Source organism: Hyperoodon ampullatus (genome assembly GCF_949752795.1).
Source record: "Hyperoodon ampullatus genome assembly, chromosome: 13".
In the NCBI taxonomy this organism is placed as follows: Eukaryota; Metazoa; Chordata; class Mammalia; order Artiodactyla; family Ziphiidae; genus Hyperoodon; species Hyperoodon ampullatus.
The window spans coordinates 38,113,117-38,136,344 of record NC_136926.1 but is presented as its reverse complement, the minus strand read 5'-3'; the positions used below and the strand labels follow the sequence as shown (position 1 = coordinate 38,136,344).

The 23,228-nt window shown below is 46.4% G+C and overlaps 1 protein-coding gene across 4 annotated transcripts; it reads right to left on the bottom strand.

Moving 5' to 3' along the window:
* Positions 1-549: 549 nt before the first annotated feature.
* ENOSF1 (enolase superfamily member 1) lies at positions 550-22,720 on the bottom strand (the record flags this gene model as incomplete). Of its 4 annotated transcripts, none has more annotated exons than XM_079718016.1 (16): positions 550-926; positions 1,540-1,621; positions 3,215-3,314; positions 3,555-3,684; positions 4,486-4,527; positions 5,350-5,484; positions 6,978-7,065; positions 8,958-8,992; positions 9,775-9,857; positions 10,287-10,325; positions 10,435-10,507; positions 12,470-12,496; positions 12,846-12,959; positions 14,656-14,771; positions 18,911-19,019; positions 22,637-22,720. In XM_079718016.1, the coding sequence occupies 16 exons, from the start codon at positions 22,718-22,720 to the stop codon at positions 825-827; spliced, it is 1,359 nt and encodes a 452-aa protein (XP_079574142.1). In that variant the 3' UTR covers positions 550-824. The 4 variants fall into 4 exon arrangements, with proteins under 4 accessions (XP_079574142.1, XP_079574143.1, XP_079574144.1 ...); XM_079718017.1 differs by having other exon boundaries at positions 12,846-12,932; XM_079718018.1 differs by lacking the exon at positions 4,486-4,527 and having other exon boundaries at positions 12,846-12,932.
* Positions 22,721-23,228: the final 508 nt, after the last annotated feature.

Sequence of the window (23,228 nt, the reverse complement as noted above, 5' to 3'; positions counted from 1 at the left end):
ACTGAACCCTCTAGTGTGGTTATGAACATATAGTTATATTTGTTTTATATCTTGCTGTAATGTTCTGCATTCATGTTTTGTTTTGTTTTTTTTAATTCTATGTTGCCATTTATCTGCTCAGTTCCTGCCTAAAACAGATTTAACATACCTATGCTGTGTTCTCTTTTGGATGCTGCTTAGATGGGTAAGGTATATTTTAGAAATGCTGACTAAGCTATATTTCACCCTATTTTTCTATGATTCATCTAATTCTAGCTGCATTTTATCATTAAAATACAATGATTATTTGGGATAAAGGCTTTAAGGGTTATAAAAATAGTCTATGAAATATCCCTTTACCCTCATTAGCTTCAGCATGGTGTGAATTCTCTAATAACGTGCTTAGACTGAGCAAGAGAAAGATGCTAAACCACCTCAGGGCTGATCAGTGAAATGTTTTTACCTTTGCTGCATATCAGATACCCCATAGTGCTGCACGACTGTTTTATTATGCTAATTTATGACAAGCGTGTTTTTTAAAAGATTAAGGAATTATTCCAACATGGCTGCTTATTTTCAAAGTTTAATGTCTAGGTACCAGCACGTGATAGAAATTTTAACATCTTCCTGGACTTTGAGACAGTTGGATCTACTTTTGTTTAAAGATTACATAGGAGAATGTGTTTTTTGCCGAAAGGATCAAGTAATGATGCTTGAGGTTAGTATGACTTTCAGCTGAACTTGTTCTGATTGGTAGGATGAATTTTTTTTTCTATTTTTGTAAAACCATACCCAAGAAATTTTAAGCCTTTTCACTTAAAGCAAAAGCTGTTAAGCATTCAGCTCTAATTCCCTTGAGCAGCAAGGAGCTTCTCCCAAACTTCACCATCTGGATACTGGTGTTTCTTTACAGATTCCTCCTTCATTTCTGTTGAATAACCAGCATCCTATCAAAGACAAAAAATGGAATCATGTTAATAACCACCTAGAACAAAAGTCATTTATTTTACTTATTTCTGCTGTTCCTAGAAATGCTTTTAAATCAAAGCCAGAGGCAACTGAATTAATATTTTAAAAATAAGTTTGCAGGTTGTTTGAAATGGGGGCGAGGGATGCACTGTATTGGCTGCTTCTCAGGATTAGTTAACTATTCACACTTCCTTTGATAGTTCAACCTCTGTTGGTGAAAATGAGCCCCAATCTCTTGAACAGAAGGATAAATGGCACAGATAACACAACTGCAGTCAAAACCTTTCACTAACTTGCTAGATGGTGCCGGGTTTTTCTTTTTAGTTTAGTTTTGTTTGGGGCAGGAAGGGCCCAAGGAGTGCATGTTTTCAGGTCCAGCTGGTGAGGAAAGGCTGGCCTGAGAGAATCCTTGTCAGGGGCATCCTGACCTTCAGGCCTGGGGAATTTGACTAACTAAAGGGCCATTTGTTTCTAGATATTGAAAACAGACTTGAAGGAGACAAAGCTTTGTGCTCTGGGGTCTAGCTCCTGAGAAGAGTAGGGCAGGGCTGGCAGCGCCTCCTCTGGGGGGGCCTCCCTGGCCAAACTCACCTTAGGAGGCATGTAGGAAGCTGCCTTGATTATCACGGGGTACTTGAAGTGCTCGTGCAGGTGGTCGACGTATTCACACATCCTGGGAGGAAGGAATCGGGTTGGGGTAACAATGCCTTCGGTTAGATAGTTCATGTGGTGCTGTTAGGGCAAAGGGGCAAGCGCCACTAAGAAAGGATGGACTCTGCCAAGGCTTGGCTGATACCATGTATTTCTATGTAAGTCCCTCAGCCTCTGGACTTCAGGTTCTTCTCTGTAAGGTAAAGCAGTGTGGGGGCTTGGATGAAATGAACTGTGAAGTATCTTTTAACTTAAGGTTTTGTGAACCAAAAGGCATCAATTTAGACTTAGATGTATCTGGGATTATTTGGGTGCCTCTAGCCAAAAGGTGAACAGATTAAAGTCACCAAATGAGGTCCCTTCCAGCTACACAAATGATTTAGAAGAACACAGGTTTTAGGATCAGACCAATCTGTTCAAATTTGGTGTCAGCCACTGTCTAGTTTTGTGACTTGGGGCAACTGACCTAATTCTACTGCCTTACTTCAGCCATTGGTTAATGAACAGCTGAGATGAGCAGGCCCTGTGTCCAGTGCTGGGGACACAAAGGAACTGGTAAGAGAGGGCCTTGTGGTTTCAATGGCCGTAGATACCAAGTTGTTGACTATAATATGTACTGTGTATAATCTATAAAGAACAGGCTACAGATGAAGAACCGGCCCCTTGGGAGAGGACAGTGGGCCTTGAAGAATGAACAGGGAAGCGGTGCTCCACACACAGGGTTACAAAGCAGGTGACAGCACACAGCATCTGTGTCTGGTGGCTGTCCCTCCTGCATGGTGGCATTCCCAAGCAGTGAGGTCTGCTTTCAGGGGGTGGTATGAGGTTCTCACTCACTCATGGGTGGGCATAGTGTCCAGTGGGTCAGAGCTGACCCTCTTTTTTGCATTCCTCAAAACTTTGCAGGACCTGTCAAGGTTGGTTGGAGCCCCTCCCTTAGTCCTGCTTTAAGGAACTGAAATGAGGGGGCAAAAGCAGAATAACCTAGGAGTGTTCGTTTTTCTAGTTTAAAATATCTCGGGTTTAAATACCCAGCTGCAGAAAGAACCATTACTTTATAGTTGAAGTCCCTGTAGACCCTCACAGGTACCACTTCTCAATCCTGAACTTGATGTTCACCTTTCCCGTGCGTGTCCTCATGCTTTCACTGTATACCCCTAGTGATCTTTCTGCGCTATCGCATTTAATTCTTGGAGGAAAGAAAGGCATAATAAACTCGTATGTCTGCAGGTGACTGGAAGGAGACTGTCCTAATTTAAAGCTCACCTGGCGCATGTTGAGAAATAAGATGGAACTAAAAGATGCAGCCAGATCCTGAAGACTCCAGTGTTGGGAAGAAATTGGACAGAAGCAGAGAGAATACATACAATGAAAGCGGGGCTTTAGAAAGTCAGAAACAGGAGCTGTTTCTGGTTTCCATTTGGTTGCAGACTCTCCCCACCCCCCCTTATGTACCTAGAAAACAGTAAGTCAGCTACCAGGAAACCACCCTCTAGAAGAAAAAAGACTATGCAGTAGTGGGTCTCAAACTGCCTTTGAGTTATGGGATGTGCCAGTGGCCAGGGGTCTGGCTTGGATTGAGAGACAGTACTGAAGTTAATGCCACATCACTGACCTGTCTTTGAGGCTTGCAGAGACTGATATGAAGTCAAATATAATCAGGTGCTGCACCAGTTCACAGAGGCCAACTCCACCAGCATGCGGGCACACAGGAACTAAAAGTGAAGACAGATTCCCACTGAGTGCCAAGTAGGGCAGCGAGGGAGAAGTGAAGGAGAACCTGTGGCTTTGCTTGTTGCCTGCAGGTGATCAAATCATTAATATTTAGGAATGAAAATCATCAGAGATTCCCTGATTAAGCCTAAATGAGAGTTAGAAAAAAGTCAAAATGGGGAACTCCAGAGGGAACCAGGCAGGGAAATGGTGTTTGGTCCGCGACCCCGCGGTGCCCTTACTGTCAAACTTTTTGGCCATCAGCAGCACTGAGAGGTTCTCGTTGACACTTCCCAGCCTGCAGCTGTCGATCTGGAGAAACTGCAGGGCTTTTGCCTGTAGGAGTTGCTTAAATATCACTCTATTGTGGCACTGGAAATAGAATTAAAATACGCCAACAGAAGAGTCAGCCTCGGCCTTCAGGATCTATACACCTGGCACTGTGCCCATTCTGAGTCATCGGTGGCCTCCTGGAAGCCCGGACTGTATTCATTTTTTGTTCTCACTTGGCATGAGGTGAGCCCTGACAGGCCAGGCAGGGACCTTCTGATCACTTCGTTACAGATTTGCTGGCAGAACCACGTGTGTGTCATGTAAAAGTCACACCACTCGCCACCTATCAGTGCATAACCACCACCTCTAAGTGGGAGATGAAGCATCAGGATGAAATAAGGGGATGGCGATGAGCAGGTGGCGCGGGCGACGAAACAGAAGCGTGGCAGAACGGCGCTGCTCCTTTTGCTGGGAAAGCCGAGAATCTGTTCCCTCACACAGCTCCGCTCGTGGGCCGCCTGCCGCGGGCTTTGGCAGGCGCTTATGCTTCGTTTATAAGCACAAAAAGGGAACGCTATCATGTTTACCCAGTTTGGAAGCTGGCTTTCTTAAAACCACATGGTGCTTATTAGGCCCCTGCAGCTTTAAATTGCTGCCTTGTAAATTCCGATGAGCTACTTTGAAAAAGATAAATGACCTTAGTCATAGGAATTGTAGAAGAACATGCAAGCTCTTTACTATATATATGTTACTCCAGACTATGAAGTGGTCTAAGGTGACCCAATTTCTAAGATTAAGAAAATCTCCCAACTCAGAACAACAGAGGTGATGTAGCCTAGCATATGCCAGTGTCCCCAGTCGGTGGCCAGTGTGTGCTGACCCTGAGGAGACATCTCTTACCTGTTCTCCGGTGGCAACGCCAATTCCCAGGGGGACCAGTGCCTGTGAAATATAAGGCAACCTGATGTTATTTGCCTAAGTTTTTGAACTGAGACTCCTAATGTTTAAAAATATTTAGAGCTGTTCAGCTATTTAGAGCTGAAGAAGGAAACAGCCCTGCCGTCGAGCCGTGTGAAGTTTAAGGAGCCGCAGAAGGTGGTAGAGGGGGTGGGGGGTGCACTGGGCCATCTCTGTCTGACCCCAGCACGTGTTCCATCCCACAACCAGTTCCTCCCTGATTTCTCACCCATCCGGCAGCCTTTGGTTTAAATAAGGCTGCTCATGGAGCTTGCTCTGTCAGGATGCAAAAATATAGGGCTCCCAGAAGTTACACTTTCTCCTTATGAGTGACCCACCTGGCACTCTGGCTTATAGATCTGTGCTGTGAACCCGGCTAATGGGAGACTCTCCCTGAGAGACAGGATATTTCTCACATATTCTTACATATGAAAGGGAGAGAAGCCGGCCCGAATTCAGGTGAGTTTGCCCAGGAAGCGCCCTGGTTCAAGGGCTCTGTGGAAACGGATGGGCAGCCTTCTCAGGGGGAGGCCTGACCTTGACATTAGCTAAGCAAACCTTTGCTTGTGAATCAGCCAGAGGAATCTACACTTTGTTTCAATCTGGGTGAGTAAAATATTTGAGTATCAGTCAGATTTCTGTATTTACAAAGTATGGGAATGAGGTCTGTTAACCTTTGGATTGCTGGTAGCCTTTCAACTTGTAGCAACTTAGTTTCTCTAAAATAAATAGAACTGTGAAAGGGAATAAGCCCAGGAATCTTAGGATCTGTGACCACCACTCTAGCAGTAGCAGCAGGTTTTTTACCTTGGAAATGGTGGCATGCCCCAGAATATCATCAGGGGAGGTGGGCTCCTCAATCCACAGGGGCTTGAACTCTGCCAGCTTTGCCATCCACTCCACGGCTTCGGGAACATCCCAGCGCTGGTTGGCATCCATCATCTGAAAGGACGGAGGGACCCTTCATGGGGAGGTGTGCCCGCTGCTGACCTTGCTGCAGGCTGTGGCTCCCAGGAGGAAACGCTGTCACTCGGTGCCCCTGACTGCTGGGGCCCAGCACACACCCATAACAAAAGGAGCCCGAGAGCAGCCACCAAGATGAACTCTGGCTCCAGATACTGTCTCAGAGGAGATGCAAGTCACTCAGGGAGCCACTGTGAGGTCCAGAAGTGCCCTGGCCTGGGCCCAGAAGTGCTCGCTGGCCCTGGAGCTCCAGCCTGATCTACATTTAGAAACCACCCAAATACATGTGTCTTGCAGGGTTCATCATTTGTAGGAACTGTTTTATCACATTCTGAATCATGCACAGTTAATACTGAGTTCGTTCAATAGTCACTTATTGGCTATTGCCTACTATGTGTTTGGCACAATAATAAATAACCCAAACTCTTACCATTAACTAGGCATCTACTCCGCTAGGCATTTAATGGATTTTGCCCCATTTAATATAAGAACTCTATGAGGCAGTTCACATTAACCCATCTTACAGACAAGAAAACTGATACGCAGAGAATTAACTTGCTCAAGGACGATAAGTAAATGGTGAGTTCAAATCCAGGCCTCTCACTCTTAAGGCCTGGGCCCTCTGTGTGCAGTGAGACTGCCAGGAAGCCAGGTGCTGGGTGTGCAGAGACAAGAAAGGGCCTCTCCATCCCCAATATCATCACACTTGGAGAAGCCAGACACAGAGATGGATTTCTTTAGTAGAATGTGCTGCGTGATAAGAGGTCCCTTGTGGGACTCTGGGAACCAGAGGATAGTGCGCCCAGAATCTATTCCTGTCATAAATTATTTAGATGAGAATGACCTCGCAAGACAAAAGTAGCGTTAATTCATGTATAAATAATGGGACTTTTGATCTTAGGTCCAGGACTCAAAACTTCTATTTTAATATATGAAACATGCCTCCAAAAAGATATAAAAACATCTTACTGTGACTATTTTATGAAAATATTTTACACATAGGAAGAAATGTTTTATAAAAATACATAGGAATGACTGATCCTTAACATTTATCTCGGCAAAAGTTCCAGCATTTCTTGAGCAATGGCTCCCTGAGACCCACCTACCTGAAGGCGGGTTGGCGGATTTAAGAAGGGGGGTTGAATGATTGACATACCGGGGGCGCCAATGGGAGACCTGTTTGCTCAGGCGCATCTGTCCTAGCACAAAGGAACAATCCCTAAACCTGATCTTACTGAATTAGTTCTGCAGAAAAAAAAAAACTATCAATCAGCCCCCTCAGTTTTTTGGGTTTTTTTTTTTGTTTTTTTAAACAATTCGCCTACTCCAAGAGCTCAAAGCTGTACTTCTGACATACGGTGTTAAAATTCCCAATGTTCTTTAATCCTTGCTTGAAACAAGTTGTATTTTGGCCCTAGACAAGGCTTCTCAAATACAGCTGCTTACTTCTCAGCGGCAGGGAGGTTATTTACCAGCGTCTTCTCAGGGCCGATCATGTTTCTGATGAGTCGGCATCTACGGATGTCATCCTGGAGATCAGCACCAACTTTTACCTTAAACCTATAAAATAAGTTTGGTCTCGTAACTTAGATCTGTCCCCTGACTTGGCAAAGATACGTGGCTTTTCTGCAGAAGTGACTGTTTCTGTCAATAATTCACAGGTCACATTTTCTAGTAAACTCTTGCCCTTTCCCAATCAATCTTCAGACAAGCCACTCAAAAATAACCCTGTAAGTGTATCTTTTTACTCAGTATCGGGGCCGTAACTCTAAATTACCTGCTGTCCTGAAGTCCAGCAATGGACAGAGCAGCTAGATCTTTAATAACATTAACTGAGTTTTTGCTGTGCCACGAAGAGGAGTTAAGAACAGAAAAGGCATAGTCAGACTTGGCGGGTGAGCTGGCATCCTCTCCCTCACTCACCAGCCTCTCTGTCCTACACACGGACGCCAGTCTGCTGCTTTGGAGCCAGGATGGCCCAAGGTCCTCCTCTCCACAACACCCACCCTCTGTGCTGACAAAAAAGCCCCTCTCACAGCCTGTGCCATTCTCTCCCCTGCGCTCAGCACCAAACACACTAAAGATGACCTTTCTATCCTGGGTGGAAGCCTTAGCTTCTGGATGCTGGGCTTCCCATGCTCAGGGGCCTAGGAATCTCTCCTCGGCCTTCTCTGACTCCTAGCGGTGTCTGCTCCAGCCTTTCCTGGGTACATGGAGGGAGGGAAGGTGCCAGCACTTACTGAGCACCTGCTACCAATCCCAGCTGTGCTGGTCCTTTTCAGAGACAGCAACTATGAGAACCATGAGATATTATTATTCCCATTTTATATAGAGAAAATGAGGTTCAGAGAGGTTGAACAATGTGCCCATGGTCACACAGCAGGCAGGCACTGCAGGAGATGAAGGGAAAAGGCATAATGTTGATTCCAAATCCCCCACATCCCAAGCCTCTTTCCACTGCTTCATGCTGCCTCCATCAAGTTCTCAGTCCCCAACCCTTTACTTAGCTGAGGATTCAACCAGAGTTCAGTGCCTCTCAAAGTTCACTGGGTACACAGATCACCCAGGGATCTTGTTAGAATGCAGATTCTGATGCAGCAGGTCTGGGGTGAGGCCCAAGATTCTGCACTTGTTTTTTAAAGTTGATGGGAGATCTTGTTTTTGGTCCTTACTTATTAAGCAACCTATACAAATGGTTTTCTAAATCTACCGCGAGCAGCAGCAGGGCACGCTAGTGCTGCTGCTCCACAGACCACACCTGGAGTGGCAGGAGGCGGGTGGCCAGACTTGCCCAGAGAGCCTGGTGACGGCTCACAGGCACAATGTCTACCTTGAGCCGCACGGATGGGCTCAGTGACCAGATCAAAAGGTGGTAGTCCCTGTGTCCTGCACAGCTTCGGGATTCGGGGCCACTGCCCACCGTAGTTTACCCCAAGGAAACCCCAGGATGCCCAGGGATCCATAACCACGCAGGAGAAGGACAGAAGAGAAGGCAGAGGCTTAGTCTGGAGAGGAGGTGGCCTGGGGAAGAGGGGGACCAGGCTCTTGGGAGAAGAACTCCGAAGAGAATTATTGCGACCTGTGGCTGGAAGTTATAGGGAAGCAAAGGGTCCGCTACACTGAAGCTCTTCTAACACTCAGAGCCTTCCAACAATGCACAAGTGCCCTACAAGCTCGCTGCCTCTGGAGGTTTTCACGTAGAAGCTGAATCAATGCTTGTTACTATAGTAAAGAGTAGATTTCTAGATCGGGGCTGGAAATCAATGATCTCTTTCAACTCTGATGTTCCAGGATTCTAACTAGACTCAGAGCTCGTCTTTGGAGAAAGAGCTTCAGCTGAAATTTCCCTGGTGTGTCCTTACACACCAGACTGCTCCGGGCGAATCCTGGCTCCTCTCAACCGACCAGCCTCTCTCGCTAACTGGAGAGTCAAGTTCACCCTAATAAGTTACCTGGTCCAGCCGTCCTCTAGCGCCTCGCTGCAGAGCTGTGGGGAGAGGAGCAGAGCCATCACCACACACACCCCTGGGTCTGAGCAGCACCTTGGCCACCTCTGATTGGGCTTCACAAACGCTACGGCTGTACCATGAACCAGAAGAACCACCATGTGTTGAAATTCAGAGCAGAAACAGCTTAGCCAACAGGGCATGACCGCTTGGTGACTTTCTTTCCTCATCTCTATGGGAACCATTTCATTAATGGTCACAACATTCCCGGTTGGGGAATGGAGCATTTCTGTCCCTCTTTTTAAAGCCAGGATGTTCTGTGGCATCCACAGAATGAGTGGATAAAAGAGTAACGAACAGAAGCTAGTCTCCCCTCTCTCTCGCTCTCAGCGGCAGGTGAGCGCGGGGTGATGGGAAAGGGCAGTAAAGCAGGCAGGCGCCGACCGCCCACCAGGTGCCACCATGTGCTGCGAGCATCACACCACGGCAGCATTCATCGGAATCCTCAAAACCAACCCCCGCCCCCGGACAGCTATTATTTCCCCACTTTGCAGTGAGGAAACTGAGGCAGAGCACGGTTAGGGCTCACATTGCACCATGTTATGCTGCTGCCTCTGCCCGGGAATCAGCTTCCCCCTCCAGGGCCAAGGTGGGGCTCACCAGTTCACGGGCCTAGCGTCCACAACGGAAACGGCTTTCCTTTTGCTCACGTCCAAGGACCTCCAGGGCGAGGCCTGGGATCTCTAACGATTCAGAAAGGCTAAGAGGAAAACATGACGTCTCTCCAGAAAGCCTGTCTAGAAAACCAGGTTCAAGCACCCACCTGCTTCAGTGTGGCGTCCAAGTAGCCCAGCCAGGCGCACGACGTTGTGTAGGCGGGGTAGCCGTGCACCAGCATTTGCTCTTCTGTGGAAACACGACGCTCGTCAACATTTTGTGTTTGCGGGACCTTCAGCTTTAGACTTGCCCGTGGCTAAGGCGCTGCCCACAGAGAATCCAGCTGTTCTCCTGCCCGCCCTGCACAGGCACCCGGAGGCGGTGCGGATCCCAAGGATGTCACACCCAGGGCCCGGGATACCCCCTGGGACGCCCTGCTGGCCAAGGCCTTGCCCGTGGCGTGTGGTGTAACCCTAAAACCAGCCTTGCTCCCAGCAGTGGCCAAAGTGAACTCTAACCTAAGAGGTCACACCAGGAGGCCGCTGCATCTAGACTCAACCGTCTGTCCGTGGGCCTGCTGCAGGGGGATGATGCGAACCCCTGGACACTCAAGGACGGGGACACTCATAAGTGCACAATGATAGCAAAAATAATGAAGAGAATTTTCTCACAACCCACCTCGCTCTTTTTTCCCAACTTGACCTTTCTGCAGGATTTCTGGAAAAAATAAAAAGCATTATCACTCTTTTAGACAACAAAGCACTCGGCCCCATTGCTTCCATATAGGAATGGACCAGAAAGCTCCCAGTTCCTGGGGATGACTCACCATAGGCTTCCTCCTCTGTCAGGACATCGGTGACGTACCTAAAATCTAGGCAGGATACCAGCTTCCTGGGGTCCTGGCAGCAAGACAGCAGGTAGGAAAGGCCCACATCAATTCACAAGTGGATTATGTTTCTAAGAATCTGCTGGACATGGGCTTATTCTGTCCGGGAAAGGACCTTTGGGTCCCCTTCTCCTCCCTCCCCGAAGTCGGGGCTTTGGCCTCACTGGGGAGGCCCACATTCTCGGCTGGGTCTCTGGCGAGACCCCCCCACCCCAATCTAAGTCAGCCAGTTTGGAAGCAGGTTGTACTGTGACCAATAGTACTCCACTGTAACCCTTAAGTATCATAAAAGCTCTCAATGCTGAGATTCTGCTTCTTTTAAGACCACTGGCATTGAAACAGGGAACAGGATCCAAAAGAATGAAAAGTCCACAGGTGGGATTTCAGGCACCTTCCTAGTGGCCCCAAATCATTCAGTTCTGGGGGCCACCTCCAGCACCCCTCTGAGAGGCCAACCTTGAGCCTGCAGGTGGCTCAAGAGGTCCACGTCCTTCCCCTTCAGATGGCGCCCCCATGCCACCCGCAACCATGTCAGAGAGATGATGTTACAGCCTCTCATTTTCGCTTTCCTCCAGAGAAGAGACAACGTCTGCCGGCCCAACAGTCTTCAAGGCCATGGTTCTTTGTTTTTTCTTTTTCTTTTTTTTAGTAAATTTATTTATTTTATTTTTGGCTGCGTTGGGTCTTTGTTGCTGGGTGCGGGCTTTCTCTAGCTGCGGCGAGTGGGGGCCATTCTTTGTTGCGGTGCGCAGGCTTCTCATTGCGGTGGTTTCTCTTGTTGCAGAGCACGGGCTCTAGGGCACACGGGCTCAGTAGTTGTGGCTCGTGGGCTCCAGAGTGCAGGCTCAGTAGTTGTGGCGCACAGGCTTAGTTGCTCTGCGGCATGTGGGATCTTCCTGGACTAGGGCTCGAACCCGTGTCCCCTGTACTGGCAGGCGGATTCTTAACCACTGCACCACCAGGGAAGTCCCAGGACCTTCGTTTGTTAACCACCAGATTTTCAGCAACCATCTAAGGCATCGCCCCGAGCAAGATGATGCTCAGAGAGGTTAAGCGGCATGCTCAAGGTCACACAGCCAGGAAGTGGCGGAGTCCAGATTCAAAGCCAGGTCTGCCTGGGTCTGAAGTTCACTCCCCTTAACCTGCCCAGAGTTTTTTCCTCCTTGGCAGCCAGGTGCTCATCCCTGATATCAACAGGTCAAGGAGAAAGGAAACGGCAGGGGCACATCTTTAGAATTCACCGTGGGCTCCTTGCTCAAGAGTCTGATCTGCCATTTACTCTTGGAGTCAAAGTGACCAGATAATATTTTAATAATAACATCTTGCTCATCAGAGTTTGTAAAGCACTTTTCTCAATTGCCTTTAAACCAATTCTATGGAGTTTCTAGAGAAGTTATGATTATCCCCTTTTCACAGTTAGGAAATGGAAACTCAAGAATTTGTATTACATGTGGAAGCAAGTGCCACAGTGGGGGAGGCGGGACCATCGGACCTCCCTGCCTGCATGAGCACAGCTCTTTGTTACTTCAAATACCAGAAAAAGAATATTAGACTTGGGACTTCCCTGGTGGTCCAGTGGTATAGAATCCATCCTGCAATGAAGGGGACGCGGGTTTAATCCCTAATTGGGCAACTAAGCCCGTGCGCCACAACTACTGAGCCCACGCGCTCTGGAGCCCGCGAGCCAAAACTAGAGAGAAGCCCGCACGCCACAACTGGAGAGAGAAAAGACCCACATGCCACAACTAGAGAGAAGCCCACACGCCGCAACAAAGATCCCGTGTGCCACAACTAAAGACCCGATGCAGCCAAAAAATAAAAAGAATATTAGACTTTACTGGGTTTTGTTTGATCAGCACTACAGTGATTGATCCAGAGACAGTGCTGAATGTATTTACTGATTATCAAAAGGCAAGTAATCCATGAAATCCATTTCATTTACAGAAACAATGAGAATATTAAAGAATTTACTTACCATGTCAACAAGTAACTTCCACAGAGGCTTGAAGAAAAGAAAAGATTTGTAAAATGTGTGAAGTACCCAAAACGTGTGAAGTACCCACTTGTTTTCTGACAGTAAATGCACTAGTGGCAAATTCCCACTATCAGACTAACGCCTGCCTGCCCATCGGCTCACGCTGCCTCCCAGCCCCTCGTCTCTGCCACCCCTTCTTGCTCAGCCCTTTCTAACCTACTCCAACAACAACCTGACTGTGGCCAGTACCTCTCAGCGAAGACGAATAATCGAACAATTCTCCGTATGTCACTTGGGAGCCTGCTGTGCGTTTGCCTTTGCTCGTAGAGGAAGTGTTTGTGCTGCAGGGTCACAGAGGTGCTGTCTGGAGGATTACCTTTCCCTCCTGCTTGGCCCACAGGTCCCACACGGCATTGAGAACGGCCGCCGTGGCCAGATGCACCACACCCTTCTCGGGACCGATCTGGTTAGGAAGCAAAACACACCAGCACTTCTTAGAAAAGAAAAAGATATTTAGGTCTTCTAGCCAGGGACATGTTTCATGAATTAAAAGGCAGCGATGGAAACTCACTTAGAGGGTAAGCTCTTTTTCAATAGTTTCTAACCTATAGAAGATTTGCAAGAATAGTACAAAGAACTCCTATATATTTCTCTCTCTCTTTGCATATACATATATACACACATATACACATATGTACAGAAAAATAAAATATATAATATAAACTTATTTCACTGAGTAATTTGAGAGTAAGTTGCAAATATCATGCCCCTTTAACCCTAAATACTTCAGAATCTAGCTCCTAAAAACAAGGACATTCTCTTACATGACCATAGAACAAGGATCAAATTCAGGGAATATAACATTGATAGAATACTATTACCTACAAAGACAGTCCATAATCAAATTTCACCAATTGTCCCAATAATGTACTTTCTTGTATTCACATATTGCATTTAGCTGACATTTCACTTTTTTTTTTTTTTTTTTTTTTGACATTTCACTTTAGTCTCTTTATCTGGAGCAAGTTTTCTTCTTTTTAAAAATGATATCAATATTCTCAAAGAGTACAGGCCAGTTGACTTACACAGTGTTCCTCCATCTGGGTTGGTCTGCAGCCCCATCATGATTAGGTTGCAACGTTGCCACCACATTTTTTTTGTTAGGGCTATTATCTTTTAGCACTTGGGTAAGGCAGTATCCTTTAGGCTTCCCCACTGTGTGGTTACCATTTCCCTTTCTAAGTAAGGAGATTAATATTGCCCCCAAGTTTTAGCATCCATTGGTGATTCTTACCTCAATCAATTACAGGTATGGTTGTAATATGGTGGTTTTCTAATGTTACCATTCCTGTTATATTAGTGTGTATTTGATTGTAATGACAAAGTTTCCCTTGTTGGTTGGTTGTTTGCTATCTGAACAGACTCATGGAGTCTTATGTTATTCAGTGACTGGTAAACATCACCACCACACTTCTTTTGATGCTTGAATTGTCCCAGATTCGACCAGTGGGAACTCCTTCGAAGGGATGCTTTAAAAGCAAGTTTCACTTGGTTGGCAGAAGTTAAGAATGAAATTCGAGGCAATGTGGACAATGTGCCTTTCTCTGTGCATGGACAGGAGACTGAGCACTTAGGAAAAGACAGAGCTGATGTCAGGAGACATCGGCAAGGTCTTGGCTGCTAGACTGACCTTACTGTGATAAAATCCTCTCTCTAGAACCTCATTTTCTTCATGCTTTGAACTTAGGGTTCAAATATAGCCCTATACACATAAAGGTGCTCTGGTCTTTCTCTTCTTAACCTTTGCTCTTCTCTTACGTTTGTCCTTAATAACCGCCTCCCACAACTTCAATTCTACTCATATTATATCTCCCTTAAAAAGGTTGCCCATTCAGCACTTTATCCTCTAGAGGGTCTAGACTACTTCTCCCCATCCAGGGAGCAGAGGTGAGGTCCATAAGGGCAGAGATAGCTCTCAGGATCCAAATATGTCCAGATTCAAGTCTTACAGAAAGGAACAGATTACTTCAAAATACTGATTGCCCAAATGGTTCAAGCCCTAATTTATCTGAATAAAATGTTTTACCTTAAAACTGTAAACCTGTCTCTATTTTCACAAATGCTGCAATCAAAGGACATGAGACCTGAGTTATTTATACAAGTGTTTTACAAAACAGGTCCCTTACCCATCTGAGCTGCCCGTCGCTCGTGAGCTGTCTGTAGAAGCCTCTGAAATCACCAACAATGTCCCTGAGGTCCTTGTTAAGCAGGTGGGGGGCCAGGGCATTCACAGCACAGACAACTATTAAAGGGGATTTAATTCTTGTTTAGTTTTGGTGTAAATAAATTAAGACATGCAAGCACCACAAACAATCTAATGTGGGCATTAATGAAAATAATTTTAAATACAAAAGGTACATGCCTTTAAAAATTGCCCCAAATATGTCTTCTATGGTTGTCATAACTAATAGCACACAATAGAATAGCTGTTAATCTATATACTGAGCTTAATTTCTGAAAAGAGCAAACCCATTTTGATTGACAGAGCCATAATGTGCAAGTTTAAATCATGTTCCCAAATCATTTTCCTGTTCACTTTGTAAAGTGTCCATATGTCAGCTTCAAAACCAAACCTTGCTAATTCATTGTTCCTAAGGAATAAGACTCTTATAGAATTCTTTTAAAAAATGCCTTTTCATCATTGTCAAGTATAGAAAGTATCTTGAATTCACAGCATAACTCTATTAAAAATGAAATGTATTTGCAATTAGCTTAATACTTACATGTAAAATGTTAAACTACATGAAAACATTTTTCATAAACATTAAATTTCTTACCATTGACTTGTGATAGACTACATTTTTCATAACTAATTTCAAAGTTAATCTTCATTTAGGTCAGCATTACCATCAATAACTTATTTTTGGTGTTCTACTTTATTTATTTCTTTTTTTTTCTTTTTTTTTTTTTTTTTTTGCGGTACACGGGCCTCTCACTGTTGTGGCCTCTTCCACTGTGGAGCACAGGCTCCGGACGCGCAGGCTCAGCGGCCATGGCTCACGGGCCCAGCCGCTCCGCGGCATGTGGGATCTTCCCGGACAGGGGCACGAACCCATGTCCCCTGCATCGGCAGGAGGACTCAACCACTGCGCCACCAGGGAAGCCCTGGTGTTCTACTTTAAAAAGACTTTATTGTGTTATGTCAGATGAACAAGTAAAGTAACAAACTGTATGGGAAAGATCCTTCTATCCTTTGCTCAGTCTATAAAACACTCAGTCTATGTGTAAATGGCCAAAATAATCAAACCAAGTCATCAACTTAGCCCTAAAGCAATGAATTTATTATAAAAAATTTTGATCAACTTTTGTTTGGTATAGCCACTGCTTCAATATTAAAATTCTCACATCATTTCACAGGGTAGTTGTAGAGGCACAGTTTTACTATCAGTCAGATCTTAGGAGAAAGATGTTTTGAAAGTATTAAGACATGTTCTTAGGATCTGCTTGGCCTCTGTGTGACGCAGCCCTCAGATAATTCGCACTGGCTCTCACATAGAGCATTTAGGGCTGATCCACACCTTCCTTGTTCTCTAGGGCTTTTGTTAATGGAATGCAGACTGATTCCAGTTCAGGTGCTCATTCCCTAGAACTGTGAGAAGACAGAGGGTTCCTCACTCCTTGATGGCCGGTGCTCTTGGATTAAAGACATCTGAAGAGTAAGTCAGCGACTCAGAGAGTCCGTATCATTATCTGCATCAAACCTCTGTTCTACTGAGATAGATGGTTGCTGAAAACCATGGACTGTTTGCATCACAAAGCAAACACATTTAACAAATGTTGAGGATGGGCTCATCTTTCACAGCTCTAAGAGAAGCGCAAGCAACACTAATACATTCATCTAGAGGATGTGGATTCTCCTCGCTCAAACTGAGGCCACTGCAGGATGTTTACTAAAATTTGGTGCCTTCCACAGAAACCTGGGCGGTGGTGGTCTGACTCCAGTGTGGAGAACAGTCTACTTCAGGTGTGCACGTCTGAAGCGATGGGTGGGAAATCCATCTGGAAACACTCGGCCTTGAAGGCAGCTCCATGCTGACTGAGGCCAGGGTTCTCTCCTGTGACTACATCTGTCCAGGACTCATTTCCTGGCACCTCCTGCCCGGGAGGGACAAGTCAGTAAAAGCTATGGAGGACCGTGGGTCTGAACTCTCATGCTGGCAAGAACCCTTATGACCATTTTTTCTCTTTAAAAATTATGCTTTTTTCACCTCTTTTTCTTTTCCTGTTAAAATAAACTATATTGGTCTCATTTATACATACAAAATCAACCGTAACTTTCCCCGCTGTCTCACATATAGGCGCTTTCTTCACAGTAATGAGGAAAGCATTGTTTTCTTTCTGTTTTCTTGGATCATAAAAGATGATTAGGTAAGTAGGCTGATAAAGGCTGCAGAAGAACCGTGATGAGCTAATGGAATTTTTTTCAACTTTAATTTGAACACCACATAACACATTCAGTGAGACGGCAGTGGCAGTGAGTCACCTGAAAAATGCAACAAGGTTAAAATTAAAATGGGTTCCGTCATGCTGTGGTCTGAAATAGGCGGAAGCCACCTCTATCACCACAAAAGAGCCATTTGTTCCAGGCACAGAGAGATGGAAATTGATTTCTCCTGCTCGAGGCATCCATTGGGACAGTGTGGGGAGGGGAGGGGAGGGATCAGGGAGGTCCCCACACAGTGAACTCAGCAACACATCTGTCCCAGGGACCACGTGACAGTGCAGCGTCCCTCCGCTGTGGGCCCAGTTCCAGGTCCTGGCTGTTAACAGAGAGTGGTTCTTATGGCTTGTCCCAGAACACATCTTGTAAGCTTGCTGAGTTTTGTACAAACTTTGGGGGCCGCCCTATATAGTTGGAGAAAGCAGCTTCATAAAGTGCTCAACTTACACCAGAGAATTAAAGTTGCAGGAGAAGCTGATACACAGCTCAGCAACCTGTGGGGGTCAGCGGTCACTGCCTGGGGGAAAACATCAACAGTGAATGGTTGACTTAGGGGAAGGGGGTCAGGGAATCATTGCTGAGGTGCCTCCTTCTGCCCAGCCAATTCCTAGTTACCCCTCAAGGCTCATCTCAAAACCTCACCATTGCTCTGAAGCCGTCCTGACCCTCCTGGGCAATGAACTAAACTTCTTTCCGTGTAGCTTGTACTCAAAAAAAAAAAAAAAAGTCCTTCTCGCACTGCACTATTGATTCTTTTATGTCTGTCTCCCTGAGAAGTTTGTGCTTTCCTTCTCCTTGTAAGTGGGACTCTGTCCCCTTTCTCTCTGTTTGTAAAGTCATTTCTGCAGTGCCTGGCAGAGCGCCTAGCACACAGGAGCACACAGGAGGCGTCTGCAGAAGGCCCAGCTGACGGATGACTGGATGGCAGCCCTGGGAGGAGCTGGAACAGCCTGATGGCATCCACATAACGCTCAAGAAAGATTCCCTTGTCCTACACACACACACACACACACACACACACACACACACACACCTTTTATCTGCTCGATGATACTAAAATCGTTCAGTGGGTCGAGACTTTTCTTCTACAACTAGGCAAGGGCTGACAGTACAAATATCCATGAGGGAGGTATCGCATCACCACCAAAGTTAGAGAATCTATTTCCTCCCTTCCTGGACCCTCACCTTTCAACCTATCATAATTCAGCTTCAGCTCCTAATGAGCCATTGGAATTGATCTGTCAGAGGTCTTCTTTTTGTACATATTGAATTTTGTACACTGTGCGTGTATTAAAAAAAAACAATTATGCATTTAAAAGAAAAAACAAGCAAATAATTTGTATGTAAATATTCCGGAGAGAAAGCACTTCAGGCAGTCAGGACTAACCGAGCAGCTGTCTGGGCCTCAGTTTCCTTATCTCCAAAAATGTGGACGCTCAAGACTGCTGAGCCCTCGTCCAGCTCCGAGAAAAGACAAGCCTACTCACGGCTCAATGTGCATTCTTCACTATCTGCTCTTCCAGATGAGAGTTCTGAAACTGGGCAGGACCTACAGCCTTTTCTGCCCAGAAGAGCAGTGAACTTGAAACCAACTCGGTGTGGAATATTCAAAAAAGCAAGTAGACTCTGTGCACACAACAATAAGCCTTGTTCTGTGAATGTATGCCTGAGTACGTCATGTCCCTCACTCACTCACGCAGTTCAGGTCCTCAAAGCTCTGCAGAGAAATCTGCTGAGATTCAAGGATTCACCTGCAGTCTATGGATGACTACAAGGAGATAAGTCAAATTCTTCTATTTAAAAATTTATCCCAATGAAATAAAACATCAAACATTGTTTTTACTCACTTCAAGCAGTGTAAATACGGAGGAAAATAAGGTCAGAACTGGAATGTAAATGAAACTTAAGCATTCTGGAACCTCAAGGGATGTTCAACTCACCAACTTCAGTGCCTTTCCCCAGAGTGAAGGTGATTCCGTAGCCCTTGAGTCCATCTTCCGCATCCGTCTCCAAGACAACGTAGGCAGCTGAGTAATCAGGGTCTGTGTGCTGCAGGGGAAATGCTCCCCCCAAATCCGCAAACGTGAGAAATCCCCAAATAAACCCGGGAATGACATCACGTAAGAACAGAAAACACCAACAAGAGTTCCCATCAGAGGGGACTGTTCATGTTCCCCAAAGGAAACACAGGAGCTCTGAATGGACAAAAGGAATGTCCTCCTGAAGGATGGCAGTTGGACTTGAGGTGAGAGTGAAGATCCAGGAATGAGATCTGGGAGTCTTTGGCATAAAAATGGTCACTGAAGCCATGAACACAGAGGGGGTCTTAATGGGAGTGTGTGATGAGACAGGAAAGGCATTGAGGCCCGAGCCTTGAAAGGGAAGAAGGTGGTCAGTATAGGAAGGAGCAGCCAGAAAGGCAAGTGGTCAGCGAGGGAGGGGTGGGCAGCAGACAGCAAGAAATGTAGACCAGGGTGAAGGACACTGGAAGCAGAAATAGAAAGGGCAGCTCCAAGAGAAGGAAGGAGACACAGGTCGACTTCAGGTTAAGGAGGAAGTAGATGTATGGGATGGAGGCAACAGGCATGGACCAGTAATCTAGGGTTCGGTGGGGAAGGGACAGAAACGGGGTGGAGAGGTGTAAGGGCCAAGTAAAGACTATTCCAAAGTGGGAAGCCCTGTCCATGTGGGATGGAGAGGGGCCACTAGAAAAGGAGAGACTTAAAATGAAAAGGGAACAGGCCCTGGCAGTCAGGAAAGGTGGGCATGGGGACACAGGCGTAAATCAGTTCTGGAGAAGGACACGCCTTACAGAATAAAGGGAAAGATGAAAGGGATGGCTGGAGGCTGATGCGCAGAGGTGGGGCCAAGGGCGCATTAGTTTTCAGTCTTTGTGGCGACACAGTGGCACAGGACTGGGTGGCAGAGGCGGGAGAGAGTGGTCTGGACAGCAGCTCCAGGGAGCTCAGCAGACAACGGGGAATGGAGAGGAAAAGCATGGCTGGGACAAGACATGGAAGCAAAGTAAGTGTCCATTGACAGATGAATGGATAAAGAAGATGTGGTACATATATACAATGGAATATTACTCAGCTGTAAAAAAGACTGAAGTAATGTCATTTGCAGCAACATGGATGGACCTAGAGATTATCACACTAAGTGAAGTCAGTCAGACAGAGAAAGACAAATACCATACGATATCACTTATATGTGGAATCTAAAATATGACACACAAATGGACTTTACAAAACAGAAACAGTGTCACAGACATAGACAACAAACTTATGCTTACCAAAGGAGAAGGCGGGTAGGGATAAATTAGGAGTTTAGAATTAACATATACAAACTACTATATATAAAATAGATAAACAAGAAGTATTTACTGTACAGCAGAAGGAACTACATTCAATATCTAATATAAACTATAATGGAAAAGAAAAAAAAAGTCTGGCTGGGAAGTGGCAGGCTCAGCTGGAGCTGGGCTCTCTGGAACCGTAGTGAGCTCCTGGATAAGCACTGCTAAGAGCACCGCAGGCCCGAGGGCTCCACGTTTCTTAAAAGGCTGGTAAGAAATCGTAACTGGAACCCACTGCTTGAACAAATATGGGGAACAGTTTCAGGGCTCCTTCATGAAAATACCCTACTTGTGATCAGGAAGGCTCACTCTGCTGCTAAGTGCTGAGGGAGGTGAATTGCTGAGTGCTGCGTGCAGTGAGGGTGCGGGGAGCAATCCTCAGAGTCATGGCAGTAGTGCTGAGGACTGACAAGCAGACTTGCGATTAAGAAGGCACTTGGGGGGAGTCCCCTGGTGGTCCAGTGGTTAGGACTCTGCGCTTCCACTGCACGGGGCACGAGTTAGATCTCCTAAGATCCTGCATGCCTCGGGGTGGCCAAATAAATAAATAAATAAATAAATAAATAAATAAATAAAATAAAAGGAAGGCACTTGGAAATCAGCATACAACACACCATATCTGTGGGAGATAATACTTCAGTATTTATGAGCTTGCAATACAGCTGTCAGTGGGGAGGGTGGGAGGGAGGGAGATGCATGAGGGAAGGGATGTGGGAACAGATGTATATGTATGACTGATTCACTTTGTTATAAAGCAGAAACTAATAAATAAAAAAAAAATACAGCTGTCAGATAATACTCCCTCCTGACCCAGAGGTCATAAACCACTCAGGCCAGAGACAAATTCCATTTCCTAAATTATTCCACGGTAAGCCAGCAACGTTAACACTTCACAAATTCAAAGAAGAGAAAAGTGGAGGTCAGCACTCTTCTGCTTCAGTTTCTTCATATGTAAACAGTAATTACAGCCACAGTTATTGCCAGCCTTCTCTGTGTCAGGCTCTCTACACACATCTCATTTACATGTATAAAGCAGACACTGTTATACCCATTTTACAGATGAGAAAACCCAGGCCTGGAGAGATTGTGTGGTTTCCCCACAGCTGCTACACCTCAGAGAGGCAGAGGCGATAGCACATGATCAGGTATTTGAATTTTACGAGTCAGTAAAATTTCAAACATTTGTTTGGAGATCCACAAAGGATTGCCCAGTGGGTGTTTTTTGTCATTTACCATAACATCATATAAGAAAGGACAAATAAGGGTTTTTAAAAGCAGGAAGAACCTAATTTCAGAATAAAGGACATTCTTTTAAGTAACTTTAGCACTTTTTAACAAGAGGTCATTTCAGGTACACAAAGAGCCTAGGGAATGTAATAAACATCAAGGTGCCCTCCACCCAGCTTAAGAGGCAAAACTTTGCAGTGTGAATGAAAGTCCTTGGGTACCCATTCCCCTCCCTCCATACAAGTAACAGATAATCATTATCCTAACATGGATGTTTCACACATTCATTACAGACCCTGCAACTTTGTTTTTCCAGTGTGCCATGTGTGAGTGGGCCGGGAGGGGCAGTGAGGATCCAGTGGGGACAGGCCTGGAGGAGACCCTGCACAGGACTCATATTTGGGAACCACTGCACTAGAAGGTGGTGGCGGCGTGGGCTGTCCCGCTAACACTCCCAGGGAGTAAAAATGCCCTTCAGTGCTTACTTTACTGCATCTCCAAAAGCTGACATCTACTTGACTCTTTATGTGACACATCCTCTATAATCATGTTTTCAGGTAATTTCATGAGAGCCCCCTCTCACACAACCCAGTTACTGCGAGTTTGTTCGTCTGGTTTTCCAGCCAGACTGTGACTCCTTCACTTCGCAGATGGGCTTCTTGGGTTAGGAGCTTTTCCAGGTCACACAGCAAGCTGTGGCGGAAACAGGATCACCACCTAAAACACCCTGCCCGGGGCTTCCTGGTCTCCTTCTGGTTGAGAAGTTAGCGCTGTGTTTTAGGGTTTCACTGGTGGGAACCTAACAACATCGTTTTGCAAATACGATTCGCATTTCCAGCAAAATGAGAATTGTAAATGTAAAAACAGGCAATACTAAACGTCAGCAAAGGAACAGTAAGAAAAAAGAAAAAAACCTAAGAGGGTGGAGAGTCTCTAGATACCTTCATTCCCCTTCCCGACCTCTCCACTTACAAAAGCAACGGTTCCAAGGTTGGGAACCTTCCTGGGGCCCGTGGGGTGCCCCGAGCCTAAAGGGCCCAGCGTCGGAGGGGCGGGAGGGTTCCGGCGGTCAGGCAGCGCTTACCATAGCGTCCGAGCCGTGGCCCTCGAGCGACGTGGGGAAGCGCACGTCGCGGACCGAGAGCCGAGAGATCCTGCCGTGCACCATGTCGCCCGCACCCCGGGGCTGCCAACTCTGCGGGACACACGGAGGCGGGTGTGTGTGTGCGCGGTGGGCGCTGATTGGCCGCGTGGCCCGGGGGGCGTGGCCGCGCCCGAGAACTTGGCGAACTTGGCCCGACTGGAATGGCCAGCCCAGTTCAGGGTCCCATGACTCACACGTTTTTCGCGCCAAGTTTCCAAGTTTCCGCCCCGTACTGGGGGAGCTGCACCACAGGCGGACTCGTTCGGGTTCTCCACCCACCTCACTCCGCGTCGGCAACCCCGCAGGACCCTGCTCCGCCCAGACTAGAAACATGGAAAGTGACCTTACCGGGAGCAGTGCCCTAGAGTGCGAGAGCGGTCAGAGTACGATCACCTAGCAGCAGATTCGGGTCAGCTCAGCGCCTGCCCTCAGTCGGAAGGTCAGCCAGGACAGCCTTGGGCTAGAAGATCCTATGGGTCTTTTAAGTGACCTCAGCCTGTTTACCACCTGATAAATTAAGAGGCGGGTAACC